General features: G+C 39.9%; 1 protein-coding gene across 1 annotated transcript in view; it reads right to left on the reverse strand.

Moving 5' to 3' along the window:
* Positions 1 to 1813: 1813 nt before the first annotated feature.
* The window catches only part of Sepsecs (Sep (O-phosphoserine) tRNA:Sec (selenocysteine) tRNA synthase), a 28673-nt gene continuing 2711 nt past the window's right edge, over positions 1814 to 27775 (reverse strand). Inside the window, exons 3-11 of the mRNA XM_028865906.2 lie at positions 26815 to 26933; positions 26337 to 26495; positions 24542 to 24695; positions 20841 to 20943; positions 16195 to 16324; positions 15969 to 16060; positions 7771 to 7864; positions 5855 to 5945; positions 1814 to 2472 (exon numbers count right to left, since the gene is read on the reverse strand). Of these exons, the coding sequence (XP_028721739.1) occupies positions 2160 to 2472; positions 5855 to 5945; positions 7771 to 7864; positions 15969 to 16060; positions 16195 to 16324; positions 20841 to 20943; positions 24542 to 24695; positions 26337 to 26495; positions 26815 to 26933 (1255 nt within the window). The 3' untranslated portion in view covers positions 1814 to 2159. The remainder of the gene's footprint in view (positions 2473 to 5854; positions 5946 to 7770; positions 7865 to 15968; positions 16061 to 16194; positions 16325 to 20840; positions 20944 to 24541; positions 24696 to 26336; positions 26496 to 26814; positions 26934 to 27775) is intronic.

A 27775-nucleotide genomic window follows, 5' to 3' on the forward strand; every position in this document is an offset into this window, starting at 1 on the left:
CCAGCCTTGACTTCCACGGGCATCAGTGGCTCGCCTAGCCTAATTTACACACTCAGCATCTGGCTGAACTCACCTTTATAAACCCTCTAAGATAGCCCACAAGAAAGACCCCTTTTCACACACAGCTCAGTGCCAACTAATACAAGCAATAGAATCCAGAGGTCAATGCATTTGGCCTATTGTGTTGGAAGAGTATGATTGAGGAGACAGCAATGAGTGTTTCACTTCCGAGAACTGGCTCCTCTTTGGAAAAGCAGGCCAACCTTTACTAAAGGAATCCTCTTGAAGCGTTTAATACACTGAGTATATTTACAAAGGCATTTCCCTAAATTGTTTCTCCATGGACCACTTTCCCCATGTCTTGTCTTGGGTGGAATGACACTCCACAGAGCAGGTCTGAGAAATACAACTTTGGCATGGTGGTGTTTTCAGGAGGCTTCACTAATTCTCCAGTCTGTTCATTTTAAATTAACAAAAATCACTGTTAGAGCTATTGGGCCTGGAATTTCTCTCTCTCCTCTCTCTCTCTCTCTCTCTCTCTCTCTCTCTCTCTCTCTCTCTCTCTCTCTCTCTCTCTCTCCCTCTCTCTCTCTCTCTCTCTCTCTCTTGGGCCTGGAATTTCTCTCTCCTCTCTCTCTCTCTCTCTCTCTCTCTCACTCTCACTCACACACACACACACACACACACACACACACACACACACACAGAGTATTACAAACCTATATATTCTCTTTCTGCCCATATATAAAACATAGGTTTGGGCCGGGCGGTGGTGGCGCACGCCTTTAATCCCAGCACTTGGGAGGCAGAGCCAGGTGGATCTCTGTGAGTTCGAGGCCAGCCTGGGCTACCAAGTAAGTCCCAGGAAAGGCACAAAGCTACACAGAGAAACCCTGTCTCGAAAAACAAAAAAAAAACAAAAAAACAAAACAAAAAAAACCAAAAAAAAACATAGGTTTGCTGTACTGTATAATTCTCACCTCCTTAGCAAGAACATGTTCAAAGCCAGGCATATTAGCTGGTCCTGATGGTGGCTGTGCACAATCCCTGAGTGAACTAGTCAGTTCACAAAGGCTGCTTAAAGTCAAGACAGTTGGAGAATAGTTTTCAGTTGCCCAAATGGAAAAATGAGCAGGTATTATATAAAACAATTTATAACAACTTAATTAGAACTAGTGATTCTGGTTGTTACCCAAGAGTCTCTATGCCGTAGAATTGGTAACATTCACAGAGCTATCTTTTTTTTGACATGCAGCCATATTTCACTCAGCTATGGTCTAAAAAACGTATAATTAGCTGATTTCATACATCTGTGAACAGCATGACACATACTTAACAAACCTGGAGAGTCATCACATCGATACGCACTGTACTTCGTGGGACTATTGCCTTCTCTGCAGCCCACCACGAACAGCAATGCCATGAGGCAGCACATGACCAAACTGCTGCACAAAGCAACTTTGCTGAGGGGCTCACTTCCTTGACCCGCATCACTACTGACATTTGGAGAATTCTTCTGTGGAAACCATGTGTTGGGCAGTAGGTAAGATGTGGAGCAGAACCTTTGACTTCTACTAGTTAAGGTCACTGGCATCCACCTGGGGTCTTTCCATGTTGCTTGTGTATAATCGAGCCAGTCCGGGTGAGAATAACTGCCCTGAAGTTCACAGTAAGCTACGTCTTAGCTCTGCTTCCTTAAGGACTCCCTTTATAGGCATAGAGACAGCTAAACAAACACCTAGGATTTAGCAGCACTAGAAATATCCTTCTCAATTCTGTATGATCACAAAAAAAGAAATCTTTGAATGCTGGAGAATGGCTAAGAAGAAACACTCTGCATTTCAATGAGAATTACATGTAACTTTACAGTTTATATTAGTAAGAATCATCTGAATTGTGTTGCTTAAGTAATATAACAATCAGAAAACATTAACTGCAACTGCATGTTATAACTTGTTAACAATCCTAAGGCCTGAGGTATTCTAAGGATAAAAAAGAGCAATCACCAATGGCTACCCTCAGACCATTCTCTTCCTGGACGGAACATTCTCTATAAATTCTCAATTCAAAAACTTTACATATATCCTTTAAAGTGCTTGTATGAACTGTAGCAAAAAAAAAAAAAAAAAAAAAAAAAAAAAAAAAAAAAAACACCTGTGTCATGAAGAAGGTGGTTGGTCCTTGTCACCAAGGACACTATCTAGTTTCAAAGCCATTTCCTCAATGTCCACATCTCGAGCTCTGTTACAATCATCAACTCCAGACACAACCACAACATTTGCTTTTTGTTGTTCTTTTCTTATTGTGTTTAAGCACTTCTCAAGTCTCTTTATGAACAAGTCCACATCCTGTGTCTTCATCCCGATGGCTGCCGCCGCATTGAGGTAAGCACAAGGGTAATTATCTGTGTGGGACATGAAGCCTTGGAAAGTATGGCCACTCACAGTTTGCACAGATCCAAGAGGCACAGCCCTGAAAGGGAAAAGATTTATCAACCTGATGTGTCTGGTGATGTTAATAAATGCCACCCAAAAACAAGGCCCCTGTCTCACTGAGCCATATAACCACCGATTAAGAAGCTAAGAAACAGCACAAATCATGACCTATGCAAACCAAGTGTCAGCTTAAAATGAAAGTGTAAAATACAACTGAAAAGTCCTGCCTAGTAATGACCATTACTCACTTTCTATAATAGATAGCAAGAGGCTCAAGCAATTCCACTACTTTCACATCTTCTTCAAAGAAGTAACAAGTAATAAGAAATTTAGTTTGTGCCAAATCTAGAATCTGACTTCAACTGTGTAAGCCAAACTGCTTTGGTTTATTGTTAGCTCGCCATCACCAAATGAGAATTCCGATCATGCAACCAGCACTGTGGAGTGAAAGAGCACACAGTGAGATCTAGGAACTGTGTAACTGCTTCAGTGGGTGGAGGTCGGCAAACAGCAACGGCCCACCAACAGCATCTGCATTATTTGAGGTTGACTTCCATTGCATCCTTAGACACAAGCAGATTTCTAATCTTTTACTTTTTAAGAAAACAATTAAAGGCCAGGAGGTGGTGGCGCACACAGCTTTAATCCCAGCACTCAGGAGGCAGAGGCAAGGTGATCTCTGTGAGTTGGAGGCCAACCTGGTCTACAGAGTGAGTTCCAGGACAGCCAGGGCTATTTTGCAAAGAAACTCTGTCTCAATAAACCAAAAAAGAAAGAGAGAGGGAGGAAGGGAGGGAGGGAGGGAGGGAGGGAGGGAGGAAGGAGGGAGGGAAGGAGGGAGGGAGGGAGGGAGGGAGGACCAATTAAGATCAACCCACACATAAAGACAAATAGAGGCCTCTTAACAAAACCATTTTAAAAGCATCAAAACTACACAGCATACAGTTTCTCAAGTTAAAAGCTCAATTGATCTAAGATTTTTTTTTCTTTGAACAAGCTGTCATTTGCCAGCTGTGGTTAACACTGGAAGAGAGACAGGAGGATCCTGAGGCCAGCCAGGGTACATAACAAGACACTAGCTCAAAACAAAACAATGGAGCCAGAGGGATGGCTCAGTGGTTAAGAATTCATACTCTTCTTGCAGAAGACTCAGAGGATCCAAATTCCATTACCAGCATCCACATCAGCTAGCTCACAACGTGCCTATGACTCCAGCTCCAAGAAGATCCGATCAAAGCACAAATGAAAACTAAGTCCTTTAACTCAGGCATTTCATCCTCTGCAAGTGGTTTGAATAAGAATGGTCCCCACAGGCTCATATATTTGAATGCTTGTCATCAGAAAGTAACACTACTTAGAAGAATTTACTTAGAAGGATTGGGTCTGGTCTTACTAAGAGTGGGTGCGGCTTTGTAGGAGAAAGTATGTCACTGGGGATGGATTTTTGAGGTTTCAGAAGCCCAAGCCAGGCCCAGTGGCTCTCTCTCCCTTTCTGCTGCCTGAAGGTCCAGATGTAGAACTCTTGGCTACTTCTCCAGCACCATGTCTGCCTGCCTGTCACCATGCTCTCCACCATGATGAAAATGGACTAAACCTCTGAAACTGTAAGCAAGCCCAAATTAAATGCCTTCCTTTGTAAGAACAGTCATGGTCATAGTGTCTCTTCACAGCAATAGAACACTCACTAAGAGAGGTAGTCAAAGTAAAATGCTTTCATAAAGATGTGATGGAAAGCATTTAAAGCAAAATTCATCATTTTTCTCTAATGTAAAATAGCTGATTTTGATGCCCACATACATATGAGCAGAAAGTACACTTCTAAGATAATTCTTGGTCAAGAAAGGCATAATTATCTTAGTTTAGTGTTCTGGTTAGGGTTTTTATTATTATTATTATTATTATTATTTTTTTTTTTTTTTTTTTTTTGGTTTTTCAAGACAGGGTTTCTCTGTGTAGCTTTGCGCCTTTCCTAGAACTCACTCTATAGCCCAGGCTGGCCTCGAACTCACAGAGGTCCGCCTGGCTCTGCCTCCCGAGTGCTGGGATTAAAGGCGTGCACCACCACCGCTGGTTAGTTTTTATTGCCAACCTAACACAACCTAAAGTCAACTGGAAGAGAAAACCTCAGATCAGATTGGGCTCCAGGCTTATCTATGGGATAGTATCATGACTGCTAATTAATGTAGGAGGGCCCAGCTCACAGGGGGCAGTACTATCCCTAGGCAGGTGGTCCTGGACTATTTAAGAAAGGAAGCTGAACACTGGTGAATGAATGAGCCATAAAGCATCTTTCCTCAATGGTTACTACTTCAGTTCCTGCCTCAGTTGCTACCCTGACTCCCCTCAATGATGGACTATGACCTGGAGTAAAAGCTAAATAAACACTTAAAAAAAAAAAAAAAGCAACTTTTCCACTTGAAATTGATAGCAAAGATGACTTATTTCTGGTCTACTGTTATAATATGACAATACTGAAGATCATCTAAGGAAGAATTAAGACAAAAATCTACACAGAAGCTGGGCCTTGCAAGACAGGAGGCTTGCACGTTCTATGCCTGACTGGGCCACATAGTAAGTTCAAGTTCAGCCTAGAAACTTAGTGGTAGCCTGTCTGAAAATAAAAAGAGAGTTGGGAATGCATTGGTGGTCAGGTGTGGACCATGCATGCCTTGGGCCCTAGGTTCAATCCCTAAAACTGCAGCAGCTGCAACAGCTGCAACAACAACAAGGCATCCAGAGAGGCACTAAAGCAAACAAGACTCCTGGCTTCCAGTGTTCTGACCACACAGTCCAGGTGGGGGTTAACAGCCTCACAGCCCATTACCTTCTTGCTCTCTGGCCACAGTGAATTCTCAGGCATGGCTCAGTATTTAGAGAAGGGCTACTGATAAGAAGTCTTTGATTCAACTTTTTTTTTAAAAAGAAAAGCCAACATAAGCGCTTTCATTGCAGTAAAACCTGAAACTCATTATGTGGTGTGGGCTGGGGCTAAGGAGTCAGACAAAAGAATATTTATCTCACCAAATCACCACACAGGATAGAAAAGGACAAGAAGAGCTGAAGAAGGAAAAGCCAAAAACTGGAATCATCAGAGAGCCAAGCAGCAAACCCAGAAGGCACTAAGGCCAAAACAACAGCATCATTGTCTTGGACAACATTCATATCATTGGGCTTTAACTTGTTGGCATGCATATAAACAGTACCTGCCATTTGAACTTTCAAGTTCTTAAAATTTAGGAAGTAGGGCTTCAAAGTTATTAAGATTACAAAAGTTTTGAAAAATCCACTAGAAAAACCATAGGATGAAACCAAAAGAAATTATAAAAGTACAGATGTCCCTGCTGGCTGAGAGACAGACAGACACATATCATGTCCTAGAGGTGACATCAAAAACAAATTCATCTCTTAAATCTACTCACCTGGCTCCAGAAACTTGTCTGGTAAAAAGCATTGAGCCAAGTTGAGTGACAGCTTTCTCATGATGTCCATCTAGTGTCCTAAGTGTCATAGCTAGGAGAAAACAAAAACAATTCAACAAGCTTTTGGATTACAAAAAGCACTCATGACAAATAATGATAAAGAAACTACTTTCATTCATTGTTCTTTAGTGTACTTGATAAATTATAGCAAGGATTGTTTCCATATCAGACAAACACAATTCTAAGCAAACAGATTCACAAATCATGGACAAAATTTCCTTATCACTATGATCACTGGAGCTGCTAACTAAACCCAACCAAGTTGGGAGAACTTAAATAATATGTATAAATATTATATGTGTATCTCAGTACATATAAGATCAAGATCAACTTCTGCATACACAAATGTATAATCGCCATTCTGAGACCTCGTGGTAAAATGCATCCTTGGTACCCCACCACTGCCACAGCCATTATTTATTGAAGACCGGCTTGCCAAGCTAGATACTTTACAAACATTGTTGTACATTGTTTTGTGTGTCAACCTGATACAAGCTAGAGTCATCAGCAGGGAAGGAGCCTCAATTGAGGAAATGCCTCCATGAGATCCAGCTGTAAGACATTTTCTCAATTAGTGATCAATGGAGGAATGCCTAGCCCATGGTGGGTGGTGCCCTCCCTGGGCCGCTGGTCCTGGGTTCTATAAAATAGCAGCTCCCCTCCAATGGCCTCTGCATCAGCTCCTGCCTCCAGGATCCTGCCCTGTTTGAGTTCCTGCCCTGACTTCCTTGAGTGATGAACAGCAATGCCAAAGTGTAAGCCAAATAAGCCATCTCTTCCTCAACTTACTTTCTGGCCATGGTATTCGTTGTAGCAACAGAAACCCTAAGACAACTGTCTCAACCATTCCTAAGTAATTTTGCATGATAGATTGTTACCTCTATCTTAGAGATAGGGAAAAGGGATTGGCAACTAAAACAAGGTAGAGGTGATGTGCCCACCTGCTCTGTGGGCAAAGGATTAGGGGCTTTGTATTAGGTGTTGATATCTACATGGTCTCCATGAATGCACATTCCAAAAAGGCTGCACTCATAAATGATTCACTTTGCTCAACTGGATGGAAAATATAAAACATACTGTACTTCATATATTCACAAACTAATTGTAAAATATAAAATATAAAATAATTGTTGGGCTGGGGATTTAGCTCAGTGGTAGAGCGCTTGCCTAGCAAGCGCAAGGCCCTGGGTTTGATCCTCAGCTCAAAAAAAAAATTGTGGCATGTAAAAGTCAATTATTCACTTTTTAAAAATTCTTTTTATTTATGTTTGTTTGTGGGCATGTGTATGTATGTTTGGTGCTTCAAAAGCCAGAGAGGGTGTTGGATTCTGTAGAGCTGGAGTTAAAGGCAGTTGTGAGCTGACCTTTTCAGAGCTGAGAAAGGAACTCAAATTCTCTGGAAGAGCATTCTTAACCACCAGTCATTCCTCTAGCCCACTATATTCACTTCAACAGTCCCTGAACTACGTGACAGAACTATTAGTGCGGAAATCAGCAGATCAATTCATGACCCAGCTCTCCACAGCAGGTAGAGGCTGAGGAAATAAGCAAAGGCACTGAAACGCTATGCTGGTGCTTTGTCAATGGAGCAATTTCCATTAGGAGAAGCAAGCCCTAATTACCATCTGTATGTTCATTATATTTCCTGTGGACTCTGATTCCTTCATTAGATAGGTTTTACCTTAGAGAAACATTACAGCAATTCTAAAGGCTAAGTAAACTTCAAGTTATCAGTTAATACTGGGATGGATTTAGAAATATCAGCATAATCAAAACAAGTTCACTGTTTCCATAAATAACAACTTCCTCCTAAAAATATCTCAGAAATATTCTCTTTTATTAAGAAAGAAAATTACCTAAAGATATAGGGTTGTGAGGTGTCTGCAGCAATCTTTCATCGTAGGTCTCTGCCAATTTCTTCAGTTGGGTGGACAAATATACAAACATTTCCTGAAATAACAAAATATCACATTTAAAAGTCAAATAAATACAACTCGATCTTGTCACAAAATCTGACTGGTATGAACTGTATGCTATTTACCACCTCCCATGTCTCTCCTTTGCCACAGTACAGTGAGATTCAGAGCCCCTGCAGACAGCAGACTGGGGGAAAGGCAGTCCAGCCCACTTCTGGTCTTGGGCTTTCAGCGTTAATACTTGAGAATTACTGATGGGAAGGGCAGCATACTGTCATGTTACCCAGGCTAGAGAAACTGCTGTTCCTCCAGCCTTAGCTCCCCAACAGCTGGGATTTAAACATGTACTGACACATCTGGCAAGAGCACGCCCTCTACCCAACAGCCATCCATTTCTGGACAGCACAGCAGATGGCTTCCCTTCCAAGTCTTCAGCCCCTTGCACTGTTCTGCACAGAGGTTCCTCCACATCATAATGCTCCCTCTCTTCAACGCTAAGATGTATCCATTTAGTATACAAGTTACACAGCAAGTGCAAGTTTAACAAGTGTACTGCCTGTGTGTTTGCACTCATGTGTGCATCCCCAGGTCAAACTAGGGGACTTGTGTGTGCTAGGTTACGTGCTCTACCTGTCAGCTCTATCCCTAGCCCCAAATCTATTGTTTAAGGTACACACAGCTAAAATTAACAATTCTCTTAACTCAATCCAAAGACTGCAATAACTAAAACTAAACTTGTGTTACTTTGCCAATAGCAGAAAACATAACAAATGTTTCTAAGTCTCCAATGTCACACTAGAGACAAAGCAGAATAACTGAGTCAGCGGCTATTTCAACTGAAAAGTCAGTTTCTTCTGCTCCTGCTTTTGAAAAGGTGCAAAAGTGAAAACCTACTCAAGTCCACCTGCAGTTGGACTGCCCTCCATCCATGGTCAAACATAAATTCTAAAGAGACGCCAAGGCTAACAGAGGAAACGACACTTCTCAAGTTCAAAGGCCACAAAAGCTGCTGCTTTCTCCCTAAGGCAGCTCTCTCAGAGCAGGTTTTCAAGTCTAAAGTCCATAGGTGAGCAACTCTATCTGGTACCAGAGAAAGACTAAGAGAGGAGGGAGAATGCTGTCCAGTTTCTTTACAGCTACAAAGGTCTTAACCCTTGCTGACTGCATATTTATATTCTTACCTAAAATGTTATACTAATAACCATTCTTAAATTTTAGAATATTTTATAAGAACAATTCTTAGCATGTCAGAATCATGAAATATTAGATCACTAAATTAGTTCTTTTTATAACTAAAAAGTCAAAAAAACACAATTTTTATCTGTTAGATAGAAGACGTCCTCTTGTCATAAATATATATGTAAATTTATTATATATACATATTTTATATAATATACATAATCATGATCATAAGCTCTTGAAAATATAAATTATTTTCAAATATTTTTTACAATGTTGTACATGGGTGTTTTGCCTGCGTGTATGCCTGTGTGCCTGGTGCCTGTGGAGGCCAAAGGAGGCTGCTGAATCCCCTAAAACTGAAGTTTCAGATGATTGTGAGCTGCCATGGGAGTACTTGGAATCGAACCCAGGTCCTCTGGAAGAGCATCTCTTCAGTCCTTATTTTCAAGTTTTTCTATTCTTTAGTTTACTTTCAACAGCACCTACATTTTCAGAGCTGTGTAGAGCAGTAACTCATTTAGCAAATAATATTTTTAATAGACTATTTTTTCTGATCACATTTATTAACATTCAATATTTGCCTGTATCTCAAAATACACCCCTATAAACCAAAAAAAAAGCCGGGTGGTGGTGGTGCTGGCGGCGGCGGCGCACGCCTTTAATCCCAGCACTCGGGAGGCAGAGCCAGGCAGATCTCTGTGAGTTCGAGGCCAGCCTGGTCTACCAAGTGAGTTCCAGGAAAGGCGCAAAGCTACACAAAGAAACCCTGTCTCGAAAAAAACCAAAAAAAAAAAAAAAAAAAAAATACACCCTATTTGCAAGCTATGCTTGATAATGACACCAACAATTGTTATATACAACCCCCAAAAATCTGCCTAGTATTGAAAGATGAGTATTCTACTTTATATAGACTGCCAAAAGTTTATCGCAAAAATGTTTCTGTTTACATCTTTTTTCATGTGTAATTTATAACTTCATTAAAACTATAATTAAACATAATTTGAATTAAAATTGAAAAATATTTAAGACAACTGTGGTCATTTTCAGAAATGGGATGGAAAAGTTACGTGGAAAGTTATCATTTCTGGACATTTTGTACAAAGATTTTACCAGATCATCCTCAAACCAATATTCTCACACTCCTTCAAAAAGTAGCACACATAAGAACAAATGAAAGTAAAAATACCAAGAAGTGTACGACAATTGGAACAATTCACACTCTCTTCCTACTGCATCGGTCCCTAAAATAGAATTCATGGGTTGTGTGTGTATTTTCATCTACTACAAAGTATACAAGTTGCTAATTTTGCATGCTCTGCACTTTTTAAAAAACAGTCCCTTATTTCCACATAGATATGAGATGCTAATGTCTAGCTATCTATACTATTTACTAAAATCCCAACTTTCATCAGTAGGTATAACACTTCCAAACTCTCAATAACAGCCAGGAAATGCCCTTTATGGATTCCTATGTCCCCATAGCAACAAGGCTACCTTCGCCTTTCATTTATTGTTAAGGATATATTAAAGAAACGGAGTTCTTCAGTTTATGTACTTCAGTGCTGAAGCCAAATTTAAAATAACCTTCTATCTAGTGTGGCTGTCATATCTGTAGAGTGGAACCTAATGAGTACTTCATTTGTACCTGAGTTAACTTTTTCTGAAAAGTTACCTAGAGGGCACCTGCAAATGTAACCATGCATATATGGTTATCAGAAAACTGAATTTGTGCATATTCAATTCTAATCCATTAAAATAAAGTACTTTCAACCAGCTCTATCAATCACTGGCTAATGCCAGCAAAATTTAGAGGTTCAGATTTATTTGTCAAGACCTGGTCTCACCATGAAGCCTACACTGCCTTGCCCTTCTGAGTACTGGAATTACAGACACATGTCTCTACACTAGCCAGAATTCAGTTTTAACTGTAAGTAACATAGGGAGAGAAATCTTTATGTTATAATCATAAGGTAACTAAATCTCATGTATCATTAGTGTTAAAGTAACTCAATTTTTAAAAATTATCTTTGAATGAAGTTCATATTCAACAACAAATATTTACAGATTCTTTACTGAGTGTAGAGGTTGTAATAGGTAAACTAATCCTCAAGTGCAATATATCAAACTCTACACAGTCCAGGTATTAGAGTACTAATGTCCTATTAATATCACCACACTTTGAAGGTATCTTTCAGGAGACTGCATGGCGATCCTACACTAACACTGAGCTAAGCAGTTTTTCCCTGATGCATGAAGATGCTACAGAACTTGTACTATTTTCTGCTATAGTTAAATCTATAACTGACATTTATTATAAAATACTTCTGTAACGGGAGAAATTTATAAGCAGCCCAAGCAAATGTGTATAGAAAGATCTTACTTACAAGAAATGAAATAATATTGATTTTCTATGTCCTTTGTACTGTATTTAACTTAATTATAAAAGACTCTCACTACAGATAAACGGAACTGTATACCTGAATGCTAATGTCAGCTATATTTCTAGAATAAAAACACAAAACCTTATACTTTTAATGGAAAAGGAGCTGAATTATATTAAGAATTATCTTTTGTATGGTCTTTGAATTGCAGAATGATCTGCAGTCATGAAACCCAACATCCAGACTAACCCTCACTAGAATCCAGATGTACACAGTTCAAACTTCCAAGAAAATGTCTTAGGCTATGTCTGTGAAACAAGCTGCATCATGTGATGGGGTGGGTAGGAGAAAATGGTATTCCATGTCTGTCTCAGAAGGTAAAGGAACCAAAGCATGGAAAGATGGACAACAACAAGGATATATATCCACATACACAGATGTCCATAGAAGAAAATGGTACTAAATATTGGTCCCCACTGTGGCTGCCACCAAGGACCAATACACATTCAACAAGGCTTGCCTCAGTGGCAAAAACACTGCTTTCCAGTGCTGAAGCCTCACATCCAGGCCCCAAATTGGACATTGGCAAGAGATTCAAGAATTCCATTTAGGGCACAAATGTACTACTACTTCCAAATTTCGCTCTGTCATAAGCCACTGAAGTTACAAATCTAGTGTTCTTCTAGAACATGGTTCTAGCCCCAGGACAGCCATTCTACTACATTCCTCTTCTGTACTAGTCCAATTCAGCAGATACTTGCAACACCAAATGACTGTCTGCCACCCTGGTCAGCAAAGCATTCTTCTATAAGGAGAGCTGGGCAGAATAATCAGCTTCTCTGGAGGCAAGGCAGAAGTGAGGACAAACTTCTAAGGCTGATCTTTCTTTTTGCATAAAAACACCTCAAAGAAAGAGTCTCCTGTATTTTATTTTGACCTCTCTTCTTCAAGGCCTCTTCGTTAAACTGCCAGTCACTCTTCCCTCTATGCAGCAGATGCACCGATCAGGAAGGGCTAAGGGCAGAGGCTCACTTCACACGCCAAGTTCCACGCTCTGATCCTTTCCCCCTTCAAAACGGAGAGCCTGAGAAAAGGAATGGCTTCAAGCTGAGTTCTTGTCTGCCTCTATATGACAAAGGTAAGCCTTTTCTGAAGAGAGAGAGCTGGAAGAAATAACCTCTAAAAATACCATTGTGGGGAATAAGGGCACAGAAGAAAAAGCAAGCCCAAGTTTTCCTTTAACACTCCTTTTTTTAGTTCACATAACAGCAATAACATAAAAAGACGCTCTCAGTGATGGTTTATAAATAGCTCTGGCTGGCACAAAATAGCTTTGCCTCAGCTTCTCCACAGCTGAACCAATAAACTACCATGATGAAATGTTCACAGCAGAGAGAAGTCCATTTAGACAAAAAAGGCTACATTTCTGCACCAAATCCAATAAAAAAATTTATGCTACATAGACACAATTGTAGTTATGGAGGACATCCACATTTTCAGCAAGAAGACCTACTGGGTGAAGACACTAAAGAACAATGTCAGAGTTCTCAGACCAGCATTTTAGTATTCTGGAAATTACTCCATTAGACAGCCTTTGTTCTAAGTAATTCTATACAAAGAATTTTAAATAAAATCAATTAGTGCATTTGAGAGCCTCTGGGGTTTTAAATGCCTCCACTAGATAGAATGGGAGGGTCTTAGGATCAATCATCATCTTTATGGCTCAAATGCCTAGCGAAAAGGATCGATCACTCCCTCAGTTCTGTATGAGTAACTGCGAACATGAGAAGGCAGTGGTAAGACGGAATACACAGGGTCTGAGCAGCACTCACTCAGCCTTCAACAGCAGTTCTGGGACTTGAAAATGGCCAGCCAGTCCTTGAGCAAGCTCATCTTCCCAGATCACAATTTCATACGAGAAATGGAGACAATCCCTACACATGAACTTGATGAATACTACATCACAGAATGGATATAATGAACCTAGCAGAGGACCAGCGACATGGCTTAGCAGGCTACACAAGCCTGACAACCTGAGTTCAATCCCTGAAACTCACAGTGCAAGGTGAGAACCAATTCCTGAGAGTTGTCCTCTAACCCCCACAAGCATAGCCCATCACCTTAGGATCCTGATTATATGAATAAGGTTTCTCTAAAGACTTGGCTTCCCTTAGCCATAACAATCTATAACAGTGACTACTTTCATGGAAGTATAAAACTATAGTTTTATTCCTACCATATAAAAGTTTGTTGTCGGGCTGGAGAGATGGCTCAGCAGTTAAGAGCATTGATTGCTCTTCCAGAGGTCCTGAGTTCAATTCCCAGCAACCACATGGTGGCTCACAACCATCTGTAATGGGATCAGATTCCTTATTCTGGTGTATATATAAAATACACAAATAAATAAATCTTTTAAAAAAAAGTTTGTTGTCTGGTTTAGCAAAGTACAATTTATACATGGTAAAACTTCAAGTGTCCACTTTCCAAATGTTCACATCTCTGATTTTAAACAGCCACAAAACCACTTCAACTAAAGACATAATTGTAAGCCATCTCACCACCCCAGAAAGGTACCTCCCCACCCTAGCCTCCGGAACTCATCTGTTTTCTGTCCCTGTCTCATCTACCTCTCCCAAGGTGGCATACAGATGAAGAGCATGTGAGTCTTCTGAGTCGGGATGATGTCATTTATTATTTGCACTTAGGTCACCGTTTGTTGTGCATCTGTAGTTGGATCTGTCTACTGCTAAGGATAGATACACCAGTGTGTTCTTCTGTCCATCAAATGATGGACACTTGCTTCTGGTTTGGACAATTTTTTATGAACTGAATCATGATAAGCACTCAGCTACAGATTTTTATACTAACTCAAGCTTTCAATCTTGAGCAAACAGTGAGAAGCAGAATAGCTGCTTTGTGTGAGTCATGTCTAACTTTTAGGAAGTTGCCACAGTATGTTCGAAAGCTGTGTTGCGTCGGGCAGTGGTGGCACACGCCTTTAATCCCAGCACTCGGGAGGCAGAGCCAGGTGGATCTCTGTGAGTTCGAGGCCAGCCCAGTCTACAGAGCGAGATCCAGGACAGGCACCAAAACTACACAGAGAAACTGTGTCTCGGAAAAACAAACAAACAAAAGACCCCACCAAAGCTGTGTTGCATTTTACACTCCTACAGCAGTGTCTAAGGGTTCACCCTGCTTCAGGTCTTTGACAGGACCCAGTGTTGTCAGGTTTTTGTTATTTTAGTTGTGTTTTTGTTTTTGCACTAGCCTAAGTGTGTAATGGCTGAACACCGTGGTTTTAATTTGCATTTCTCTAATGAATGTACATGTAAATCTCAAGAAATAGTCTCACAATTTAAAAAGTAAACTACTTTTCCATGGATTAAATTAATAGGGAAAGAAAGATTGGAGTAAAATGCCACAAAATGTTAAACATCAAATCTATTTGAGGAGTAAGACTGTTAAGAGTATCTATGATAATAGTTATGTCTATGCTTTAAAATACGTGAAGTACATCCAAAGGATTACAATTGCCAGTTGGTGCCATAAGGCTATACAGACACAAATTCCATGCCAGGAGCCTCTAGCATTCCTATATAGGAGATGGATAAACTCTATGATCTGACCTGACCCATCAACAATTATGGAACTGTCCTGAATGAAGCTTTTCTATGTTAGTCTGTTTTAAAAGACTGGGTCTCACTATGTGGCCACAAATTCCTGGGCTCCAGTGATCCTCCTGCCTCAGTCTCCTGAGTAGCTGCAACGCCCATACCACAAAGCTTATCACTTATTGTTTTTCACAGCCAACATAAGTAATGAGTCCAGCATTTCAGCAATGATAGAGGGGTTTATTATTTTAGTATAAGAAGGTGGCTGACTCCTACTGGTTTTTCCACCTGGGACTAACTGCCCTTCACACCACAAAAAGCCTTCAGGTTTCCAAATCACTCAAAAGAAAACTTTTCATTAGTCTTTCAAGAACTTCTATGCCAGAAGTGGTATGGATACCTATAGGCCTAACACTCAGGAAGCAGAGGCATGAGAACTGCCCACTGTTTGAGGCCTGCCTTGTATACATAAGCAAATTCCAGGCCAGTCAGGGCCACACAGCAAGACCCTGTCCTAAAAACAAACAAACAAACAAACAAAAAAACAAAAAAAAAAAGCAGAGCTGGTAAGAGTGCAAAGCAGGTAAAAAGGCAAGGCACCTGCTCTCACTCCTGAGGACCTGAGTTCAATCCCTGCTCCCAGATTGTCCCCGACCTCCACACATGCTCCATGGCACATGCACATGACCACAAAAGAAAATCATTTAATAAACATTAGTAACATAAGAGGCGAGTCCCACTCTACCTTTAGGTGATAAATGAACACATAATTCCCAATACAGATGTTTCTAAATAAGAAATACTAATAGTAAAGTAAGGCATCTGAACTATTCCTCAGCATGTCTAGAGGACAGACAGGATGATCAGCTTCTACAGGACAAATCAGAGATGAAAAAGCCCAACAGTGGCTCCTATGAGTGATAGACAGGCTAGAACAGCCGCACTCAACAGGGAGGAGACTCACCTTTCTCTCCTTTAACAGCTTCTTGTAGCCATTGCAGCCAAGGGACAACAGGGTGATAAGGACATCTAAGGACGGCGAAGCTGACGCTCTACCTGGAAGCAGATGGACAGGGCACATGAAGGGGGGCTGACGGGGGAGGCTCCGGAAATTAACTCATCACAGCAGGCTATATGCACATGCACTTTTGACCATTAGCTATTTTCCGAAAAACAAATTATCTGTTTACCTGGATACATCTTGCTGATTTCCTGAATGAAGGACTCATTAAAGCCAGCAATTATAGCACCACCTACTGGAACCATAAAATTTTTGTCCAAGCTCTGAACGAAAACGTCGATTCTACCAACCCGAGCCCCCTAGAATCAAATAACATGTGAGTCACATGTTAGTCACTAGGACAGACAACAACTACTATTAACAAGTAAAGGCCACGACAAAAAATGATGTTGACAAAATGATACACACAATTTAATTTCATTCCCACATTTACAAACACTAATTTTACCTTAATTAAAAAGTAAAAATGAGTACCCCTAAAACAATGCATAGACATTCTTTCAAAAGCGGTGAAGGGCTGTAATTTTCTTTGTAGCAGTCCAAGTGCAGGTTAACCAAACTGAAGCACAGCTTTGGGCGGTGCTCACTATCTATATGCACACCACCCGCAGGCACCCTGCAGGGCACGGAGGCTTGCACAGACCGACCACTGAACTCATAACCTCCATGAAGCAGGTGGGGGTTCATTATCACTGTAAGAGGGAACTCCTCTGCAACAGCTTTTTGTCCAAAACCGAGTGAGAGACAAAGCACTTCTCCCATGGCCACACCTGTGACTTTTGTTTGACAATAAGGTCTACGGTGATTAGAGTTTAAATACTAGCACCATAATCTATAAACCACAGCTGCCCACAGTGCCAACCAAGCAGCTAGCAAAGTAAGTGACTCTCTCTCCCACAGTTAGGGCAATCTACTGACTTTTTTCTCTTTTAGGTTTGTCTGTTTGCTTTACAGTGCTGGAGATTGACCCAGGGCGTTGTGCATGCCAGGCATAAAGCTCCAAGCCCAGCCTTTAAACAAGCTCTGCTTCCATGATGGCTCTGACCACAAAAGAGAAAAGCCAAATTTTATGTTTATCATCAACCAATAGCAATTTCATCTGTACATTCCTGGCAGTTCCAAAATCAATGCTTTTCCATAACTCCTTAACATTGTGATCTTAGATGCTCTCATTCCACTGCAAATGAACTTCAAATGGAAGTCTAATATCCCAGCACAGAGCTGAACACAGACCTACTAGAAATGTGGAACCAAGTTCTGTTTCCCATCCGACACAGCTATGACCTTCTGTCTAATGTGCTGCAATTTTCTGCTCTTAAAAATGGAGATACCATCTAAATTTCCACTCCCACAGTTTCTTTCTTTATCTGCAGTCACAGATTTTCAATCTGCATTCACAATCTACAGTCCTATTAATATTATAAGCACACTTGACCTTCAGTTTCACACTTCCTCCCCACTTCTGTATCTCAGGGAGAATGGAAATCGCAGATAGCTGGCCTAATCTGACAGACCAGATGTAGGCAACAGGTAGAGGCAGCAGAAGCCGGGGAGGGAGCAGACTACTCAGAGACCATCAGCTGGCTGTTTCAGCCTTATTCTTGTTTCCTCACAAACCAGGAACAGAAGGAAAGCCAGCTCACCAGGAAGAGGGAGCAGAACAAATGAAAAGGGTAGAAGTGGCCACAAACACAGTCCAGGCTTTCGGAGAGGAATAGGAACCTGACCTGGGAGTGGGAGGACTGAGAGCACAAAGAATCAGTGCTCCAGACTGCTACACCCACCCTCTCACCACGAGACTGCACACTCCAGGAATGGTCAAGGGCCGCACTCCCCACAAACAAAAAGCTGCCACTAAGGAAGGAAATGAAGCATCTAGCAGGACGGAGGCTGGTGGGCACTAGGCTGCAATGCTGTGTCCCTAGCACATATTTTGGTAGCTCACACACTACTGGGAACTCAGAAAATCTACTGAATGAAATAACAATCAGGCATGTGGCTAAGAAGCAGTAACACCCACTTTGCTCCAATTCTTAACAAGTGAAGTCGCTGCTTCCCACACTTTGGAACTTCACACTCCATTCTAAACAGTCCATCCCACACATTTTCATAGCTCTACCATGTGCCTCTCTATTAACCTGTCCTAACATCTCAAATTAGGCATTTCAGTAAACAGAAGCACAAGTGTACTTCTTGAGACTTCACAAAACAGAGTATATCTTACCTGCTCAGAACCAAGTCATTCCAGGGCATCTTTTGAAGATGCTAAGACATTTCATCTCCAACTGTTTTCTTCACTAATTACATGGCTACCATGATCCTGCTTTCTCAGAACTTGTGGTTTTAGTGTGCTCTGGTTTAGGGAAATCTGGGGCCCTGGTGTCAGACTGTGCTATACAAGTTATTCTACAGCTATGAGACCTCAGGCCAGTCACATAAACCACTGAGCATGTCTCCTCATATACAAACAGGAACAATGAAAAGTACACCTTAACATATTAGGATTAGTTTAAAAACCTTAACAGCCTGACCAGATATCTAACACACATGATGAGTCCTTGGTAAATTGCATTATCTATCACAGCTATGAGTGAAAGTTAACTCTATTTAGAATGTCATGAAATAGCAGTCAGAACTCAACAAAACCTATGTGTTTATGTTGTTTAAACCAACAGTGCAATGACCTCTCCTTATATAAGTCAGTCTGCAGAAATATTTATTTACTCCTTAAAGACAAGTCGATTTTAGAAGGCAATAGAATACCTATAAGACAACATCTGCATTTGAGAAACATCTCACACACACGGATGACAAAGCAGGGTACCAGGAAGAGCAGCCCCAAGGACACCTTTCACATCAGCTCCACAACTGCTTCCCTTAGTCTTGCTCTCTGGAAGCATACCACCCCATTTTTCAAGTATTCAGAAGTATGTTGTGAGCCCAGAATCCCGAGTACTTCTCAATTAGGGAATAATATCTACAGAAATGACTCATATGGAGTTGCAGAGATAGCTCAGCAATTAGAGAAACTGGTGCTCTATCGTGAAGACCAGAATTCTGATCCCAGCACCCACCTATGGCAGCTCACAAAACATCTTTAACTCCAGCTCCAAGGGATGTATGCCTCTTCTGCCTCCTCAGGCCATCTCTCTCTCACCCTCTCACACACACTAAATAAATAAGTCAAAATAAACCTTCAAAATGATGTATGTGAAAACAGTATAGGCATATAGAAAGTATAAACATGTAACAAGGCCTAAGTACTAAATGTACACAATGACTACAATTATGTGAAAACAGAACATTCACAGAAACAGAAAAATGTTCATTATAAATGATTAGAGGTACTTATAAGATTGCTATGATCACCTGCTCCTTCCTTTTATAAACTTTTAGATGCTGATGCATTTGAATTTTGAAAGCATTAAAAATACAAAAAAAGGGGAGGGGCAGTGAGATGACTCTGTGGTTAAAGGCCCTCGCCACAACCCTGATATCCCGAATTCAATCTCCACAACCCAGATGGTTGAAGGAAAGAATTGACTCCTACATGCTGTCCTCTGACCTCCATATGCATGCTAGGGCACACATGTCACACACATGAACACACATACAAATAAATGTAGTACTTTTTAAGTAATAGAAATGAAAGAGAAGAACAGGAGGACAGGAGGACAGGAGGGGCAATAAAAGTGAGTCGTCCATGTGTTTTCCCAAGTTCCAGCATAAAACACTGTATACACCTTTCTTCTACTCCATGTGCATCATACATGATCCATCTACACCTGTGAAGCAGCCTTGAAAAGTTAAGGAATGATGAGAAAACACCAAAGAAAAGGTAAGAGTGAGTAAAGATCACAGAGCAACAGCTACTAAAAGACTCTTTAGATCCTAGAAAATATTTAAAAATTTTGTATTTTTTTAAGATTTGAAAAATATGTTTATGTATTTACATGGTTCATTCTTACTCTTCCTGTTTTCTTTTTCTTCTATATAATATATGATCACCAATATAGTTTTTGAAATACTGTAATTCAATACATTAGAAAAATGACTATCCTGGGTTTAAAAAAAATTCTCAGGAAGTTAAGGATGTTACTGAAATATTTCTGTGTTGATTTGGGACCATCAAAGCTATTTCCCAGAGGCAGCTCATCCACTAAGAACACTTGGTGTGTAACCATGAGGACCAGAGTTTGGATCCAGACCCCACATAACAAGTGAGATGCTTCACACACACCTAAAACCCTAGCTCAGAAAGGGTAAGGATAGGAGGACCACTGGAGCTTGCTGGCTTCCAGCCTACCTGAGAAAATTCAACCCACAAGTTCAGAAGAGACTCTGCCTCAGTGAAATAGGAGAACAAGAGAAAGACACGCAACACCCTCTCCTGGTCCCAAACTGCACAAACAAGCATGTGCCCACACATACACACATACACACACACACACACACACACACACACACACACACACACACGCCCCCAACTGCACAAACAAGCATGTGCCTGCACACACACACACACACACACACACACACACACACAAAAACGCGCATACGCGCAAATACATAGGTATGCATACACTCACAGACACACGTATACACATAAAATATGAGCATAAACAAATAAATATTTAAAAGCTACTATCCAATTACCATCATACTACCTAGAAATAATGACTTTTACTAAGAGAATATTGGATACAAGTTTCTAATGCTCTCCAAAGTAGAGAGAGCTGAATAATTTTCACTGTATTAGGTTGAAGGAAAAAAAGTCATAATCCTATAGTATATAATATTAATATAATAATTCACCTGCTGAATGAGATGCATGCACTTGGAAGACTGTAATCCATAAGCGTTGTTGACTACATGCGGAATGTCATAATTAGCACAAATCACAGCCAGTTCTTCTAATCTACAAACATAAACATTTACAGAAAGACATACTCATACTGTGCTTTACAAATAATTATGGAAAATTTTTATTAATAGTCTTAAGGTATATCAGGGAAAGGAAGAGGGGATGACAAACTGAACTATTTCCTCTGTAGTATCTTCGCATGTAATTCATCAGTCTGGAAATACATAGCACTTTAGAAAAACTTAGAAAACCTTTTAATGTTACCAATAAATGAGAAAAAAAATATTTACAAAAGCTTATGACTTGGCAGACAGAGGCAGGAGGATCTCTGTGAGTTTGAGGCCAGCCGAGTCTACATAGAGAGTTCCAGGCCAGCCAGGCTACATAGTAAGACCCTGTCTCAAAGAAAAAAAAAACAACAACAACAAAATTTCTGACAGTAACTTTTAAATGATTTCCAAACTTCTTACAGACAAAGCACAGAGATTAGATGACACCTCACAAAGAGCTGTGATCCCCTTCTTACTGCTCTGACTGCTCACCACACTGAGGCTAGCATGGACAAAATACTAAGCATAGCTGGAAACCTTACGAACCTCACAAATTTTTAAAAGATGCACTTCCAAGTGGACCTTAATTTAAAAAATAAGGTGGGGGGGGCAGGTTTACAACATTCCTGTACCAAAACTCACTGACGCTGCCTAATAACTTGGGTACATCCTCTAAAAAGTTGCTGGCTTAACAATCTCCCCTTCTTCACTCTTTCATTTGACACCTCTCATATAAAGGCAGTGTGAAAGTCTAATTTAAGTTAAGTATGGTAATGAACCACAACACAGCAGAGGTTCCTTCTCAAAACCCAATACTACTTCTGACTAAAGTCACCTTAAAAAAATGTCAGCACACTGCAATACTATAACTAAATCCTGTGATGCAATTAAACTGATTAAAAAAAAAAAATTGTTTCACAAACAGAACTTGGAAGCAAAGCATTGTTATGCTTCTTTCCAAAAGGAGGTATTTCAAATACATAGCACAGTAAGGCAGAAGCAAACAGATCTCTGAGCTCAAGGCCAGCCTAATTCTATATAGTATATTCCAGGCCAGTCAGAGATACACAGCAAGACCCTGTTTTCAAATAAGTAAATAAATGAGTAGTACGCATGACATCTTTTTTTTCTAGATGTGAACAAGTATATTTTAAAACTATAAATGGGAATAAGATTATGTCTATTTGTAGAAACTTTCAATTTGCTTCCTTTAAGTATTATGAATTGTGGTTTGAATAATAATGGCCCCCATACACTCATAAATTTGAATGCTTAGTCATCAAGGAGTTGCATTACTTGAGGTATAGCCTTGTTGGAGATGTGTAACTGGAGGGTGGGCTCTGAGGTTTCACAAGTGCAAGCCAGGCCAGTGTCTCTTCTTGCCTACAGATCTGGATCTAGAACTCCCAGCTACTGCTCCAGCACCAGGTCTAGCTGTATGCCAGCATGTTCCTTGCCATGATGAAAATGGACTAAACCTCTGAAACTGTAAGCAAGCCCCAATTAAATGGTTTCTTTTTTTAATTATTATGAGATAAATGTTTTCTTTTATAAGAGCTGCCGTAGTCATAGTGTCTCTTCACAGCAATAGAACACTGACTAAGACATGAATAAAACCTAATTTTTAGGGCTGGAGAGATGGATCGATCAGTCAGTAAAGTGCTTGCCTTGCAAGCATAGGAATTCAGTTCCTCAGAACCCACATTAAAAATGTCAGGCATGGCAGTATGTGCCTCTAATCCCAGCACTAGGCAGGCAGAGACAGGGCAATCTCTGGGGCTTGAGGCTAGCCATTCTAAGTGAAACAGGGAGCTCCAGGTTCAGTGACAGACCCTGTCTCAAAAAATAGAGTGGAGAATGATAGAGGAAGACACCCAAAATCAACCATTGGGGCACACACACACAAGCATGCATGTACACACACACCCCTGCCTCACAATCAATACCAAAATTTCATCTGTTACTAACAAAATAAACTTGGAATACACACACATATATTCTTCAGAAGATAAAAGGCACTTTTTCATGTGTGTGCACTAGTGAAAGAATACTATGATAACTTCCTTGAAAATAAGGTACCACAATATTAAAGTTATTTAAAAAACAAACAAACTTGTAACTTTTAAATGATCTAAATTAATCAGATGTGTTAACAGGACATAAAAAAGGTATTAAATGAAAGGCAAAGAAAATCAGAAAACAGATTTTCCATGTGAATCCCATTGTATTCTAAATGAAAAGCTAATTTTAATAGCCAATAGAAGTGACATTCTTTTAATTTTTTTACATGGATTTCCTATTCAATATTCCCTAATAACTGACCAATAAAAAAAAATGGTACACCACTAAAATTAAGACTATAAAATCAGAAATCAAAATATACTACTAACTTTACACTGCCATTTTCATAAACCTGACTCATCAAAAGCATTCATTACATCATACAACTAAAAAGTACCAAGTGACAACTTGCTATTAAATCCTCCTGACCCTTCTTCTAACAGGTCTATGTGTAAAACAATGCAACACTACACACACTGAAAACAGGGCTCAAAATGAAGCAAAACTCCCCAGAGAAAAGTAATTCAACCAATACAAACACCCACGTGCTCGCTGTTTGGGAACTGAGGTTTATTTCTATTCTATTACAATTGTCTAGATATCAACATTATCAAAGAATACCATTTCTTTAATATTTCAATAGAAATTTAAAATGACTGGTCATTAATAAACTACTACAGCATATGAAATGTAATTTTAAAACAGAAGTCATAGGCTCATAAGTAATCCAAGGCAAATTTTCAAGAGCATGGCGTCAATATGATCTTTTAAAATTTGCCTGTAAGATAATAAAAGCTAACATGTGATCATCACTGCCAAACAATGAGTCTACACACACAAAAGCTTAGCAACCAGAGTCCAAAGTCAACACGATTCTTATTAATTATTAGCACTTCTTTTAAAGATGTTGAAATGAGACCAAACCAGAGCTTCTGGCAAAAACAGAAATTTCTGTTAATAAACTTCAGCCCTATGACATTTTCAAAATAAAAAACCTATGGCTATCCTTTGTAACAGTGAACATCTGCCACCCCTATGCTTTTAATTTTCTAATTTATATTATTTTCAAAATGTGTACAACCACTGTACACACCTAGCTTAATCTCCCAATCAAAGAAATGTAAGTAATCCTAAACTATGTTATTTATAATCTGTTAGGACGATAGTTCCTACTTAGCAAATGAATCACAAAACCAAAGAAACAGCGATGCAGAAAAGTACTAAGTCGGCAGTTCACTTGGAAAAGCTTTAAGCAATGGAAAATGACTCTGAGAGACTTAAACTGGCAGGAGCAGGAAAGCAGACAAATAAGACGGACTAAGGTTTGGATAAGCGGATTTCCACCTCCACATCAGCTGTTTTTTCTTCAGCATCAAACTTCTCAACAATAATTCTCCCAAGGATCCACCTATTCTCTTAGGCCAGTATACTCACTAGTAACTACTAAATGTTATCACGACATGCTTGAGAATTATTGGACAAAATGTATTCAAAAGACTGGTGAGCGAGCATCTACAGACCAATATTCACAAGCCAGTTACCTATCGGGCACCCTTGGAGCAAAGCAGGACGTAGTAGAATGAATGCACAGAATACGATCAGGCCCGAGTTCCTGGACTTTAGCCTCCACTGCATTCAGGTCAGTGCGCAGCTCGTCGCCTTCCAAAACATTTTCTATCACCACTGGTTTAAAACCTAACCAAGTCAACCAGAAATCTAAGCATTAGTATCAATTAAACGCAAGATGAATCTAGAACTCTAAGAAACAATGCAATTGCACACTAGAACTCTAAATATTTATTCAACTAGCAAGCTTTTCCTCTAGTAATAAACAGTGGCTCATATCATAGTTTGAATGTAACTGGCCCCCATAAATTCATAGGTAGTGGCACTATTAGGAGGTGTGGCTTTATTGGAGTAGGTATGGCCTTCTTGAGGGAAGTGTCACTGTGGGGGTGGACTTTGAGGTCTCATTTATACTCAAGCCTTGTCCAGTGTCTCAGACCACTTCCAGTTGCTTGAGCATCAAGATATAGTACTCTCAGCTACATTCCAGCACCATGTCTGCCTGCACACCACCATGTTGCACCATGATGATATGGACTAAACCTCTGAAAATGTAAGCACCCCTGTAGTAGAATGTTTTAAGGTGTGTTACTTTTGTTCATGTTGCATTTGCTTAATTCTGTGAAGCTGTGTTACTTTGCCTGTGTAAAACACATGATGGTCTAATAAAGAACTGGCCAATAGTAAGGCATGAGAAAGGATAGGCGGGGTTGACAGGTAGAGAGAATACATAGAGGGAAAAATCTGGGAGGAGAGATCTAGCAGCCCAAGAAGGAAGAAGACATCAGGGGCCAGCCACCCAGCTACACAACCAGCAAGCCACGGAGTAAGAGTAAGATTTACAGAAGAAAGAGAACAGGAAAGCCCAGAGGCTAAAGGTAGATGGGATAATTTAAGTTAAGGAAAGCAGCAAGAAACAAGCCAAGCTACGGCCAGGCATTCATAAGTAAGAATAAGTCTCCATGTGTAATTTACTTGAGAGCCCCCATCCCCAAAAGAGCAAAACCTCCAACAACACACCCCCAATTAAATGTCTTTCCTTTACGAGAGTTGCTGTGGTCATGGTGTCTCTTCACAGCAATAGAAACCCTGACTAAAACAAGAACTGGCATTAATCAGAAACAAGTCAAAGGGTGTGAAGGACAACTAGACAACCAGCCTGGATCTTTAGCACTTTAAAATGATAGGGAAGGGATTCTATAAAGTAAGGAAAGCACATGTTAACCAGACGTCTACAGAGGTTAACTGCTCAGGTGTTGGTAACCAAAAAGACTACTAGTCCAGTTCAAGTTCTGTCAAATAAAATGAAGCCTACTCAATTCTCTAGGAACATATCAGTTCCAGTTGAGTTTACTTTATTTCAGAGATAGCTATAACTAATAATAAAATTCAAGTACTGGAATAAATCACACCCATAAACTTTATGTTTTACCACTAAAGAAAACTATTAATTTCAGTCACCTGGAGATCACTGATCCATCTCATGGCCCAAGAGTCCTTCAGATTTTTAATTGAAATATTGCACTTAACTAGCACATAATTAAAGATCACCCCATGAATAATTATGCAAACTTTAATGGTAAGTGTAAGTATATACAAGCTTACAAGTTGCTAAAACAAAATAAATGCTAAATTTTATGAATACTTAACTACAACTTCTTTAAAGCATAAATATGAAGCACATTTAATTTTTCATTTACCTATCTCTATATAAAAATCTGAGTTTTCCCATTGGATATTTAAACATTACATATGCTGCATGTCTTTTACCTGCAGTGACCATGGACTTAAAGCAGGACTTCTGATCTATCCGTGGCCATATGATATACTTGGCCTTTGGTCTTTTGTGTCGTAATGTTAAGAAACACAAGGTTAGACTCATGCCGGTTGCCATAGGAACTACAAAGCAATTGGCCACTGAATGAACACCTACAAATAAGAAATAAAACAATTTATTATTCCATTTTAAAAAAAAAAACAAACTAAAAGCCAACATCCTTCTGGAAGAAATAATAAAGTTTCTTTTATAAAATAACATGGACTGTAACCCTAGTGTTTTTCTTTCCCAATTGCTCTCATGAAACTCATTATTAAAAGCCATTTCTAGGGTTATTTTGTGTCTTGTTCTGAAACAGGTTTACATGTGTGCCCTTTAAAAACTACTCATATTGTTTTTGAAGAGCTATAAATGCAAAAAACTAGTATGCTGTCTATTCATAAGTCACATTATGATTGACAGGATACATACCGGCCAGCTTTATGACATTAAGCACCAAAGAATTGGTAATTTTGTTCAAGAGGCTAGAGCCTGCAGCTTTTGGTTGCACAGCAGAAATATCACCGGATCGTCCAATTCCGTGGATGAACCTAAGCAAAAAATGGACCAAAAACTGTACAAATACATTCAGTGTTCAGTAATCAATACATAGGCTTACAAATAAATAAACAAACACTAGCAGAGGCAGACTTCCACTGTTCTACGTGCACTTCATAAATGACTAATGTGGAAATACCTTAAGTGAAAGTTTCACTGTGTTATAGTAGCTAATCTCCAGGACAACCATATCAATTTCTCTTCTCCAGTTGGTCCACACCAAGAGATAGTCTAATTCTCTCACATATCTAAATCCCTATGTGGGGGTGTCCTAACTTGCTTGACTGGGAAAAATATCAAAAGCAATTGTCTGGAGCCTCTAAGTTCTAGAAGGTCATAAGAAGCACTGAAGTCTTCATTGGAGAGTTTGCTAGTATATATTGCCTCTCAAAATCCAGCTGCAATATTGGGAGGAGCTCACATCACAGGAAGAGGCAGGCTGAGCCCTCAGCCATGTAACCAAAGTCATCTTTATAGACTGCTGACTCTAACATTCAACAAACTACACTCTTAGCTGACATTTGACAACTGCACCAGAAACCCAAACACTCAGCTGCTGAGCTCAGTTAACACAGAACTGGAGAAATGAAATAGTGACCATTAACCTTGAAGTGCTCTGTTTAAAACCATGGTACAGAGAACATTCTATTCCCTCTTTCCTTCCACAACCACAGCAGTGGGACAGATTCTAACCTGAAGGAACTGAATGTCCTGACCTGCTGCTGGTGGTGGTAACAGTGGTCTTTGAGCTGGGATCTCACTACTTCTGCTCCCTCCCCCATTTCTGCTAAGTGCTGGGATTCCAGGCAGTTCTACCACACCTGGCAAAAACTGC

This window comes from Peromyscus leucopus, chromosome 10, assembly GCF_004664715.2.
Source record: "Peromyscus leucopus breed LL Stock chromosome 10, UCI_PerLeu_2.1, whole genome shotgun sequence".
Lineage (NCBI taxonomy): Eukaryota > Metazoa > Chordata > Mammalia > Rodentia > Cricetidae > Peromyscus > Peromyscus leucopus.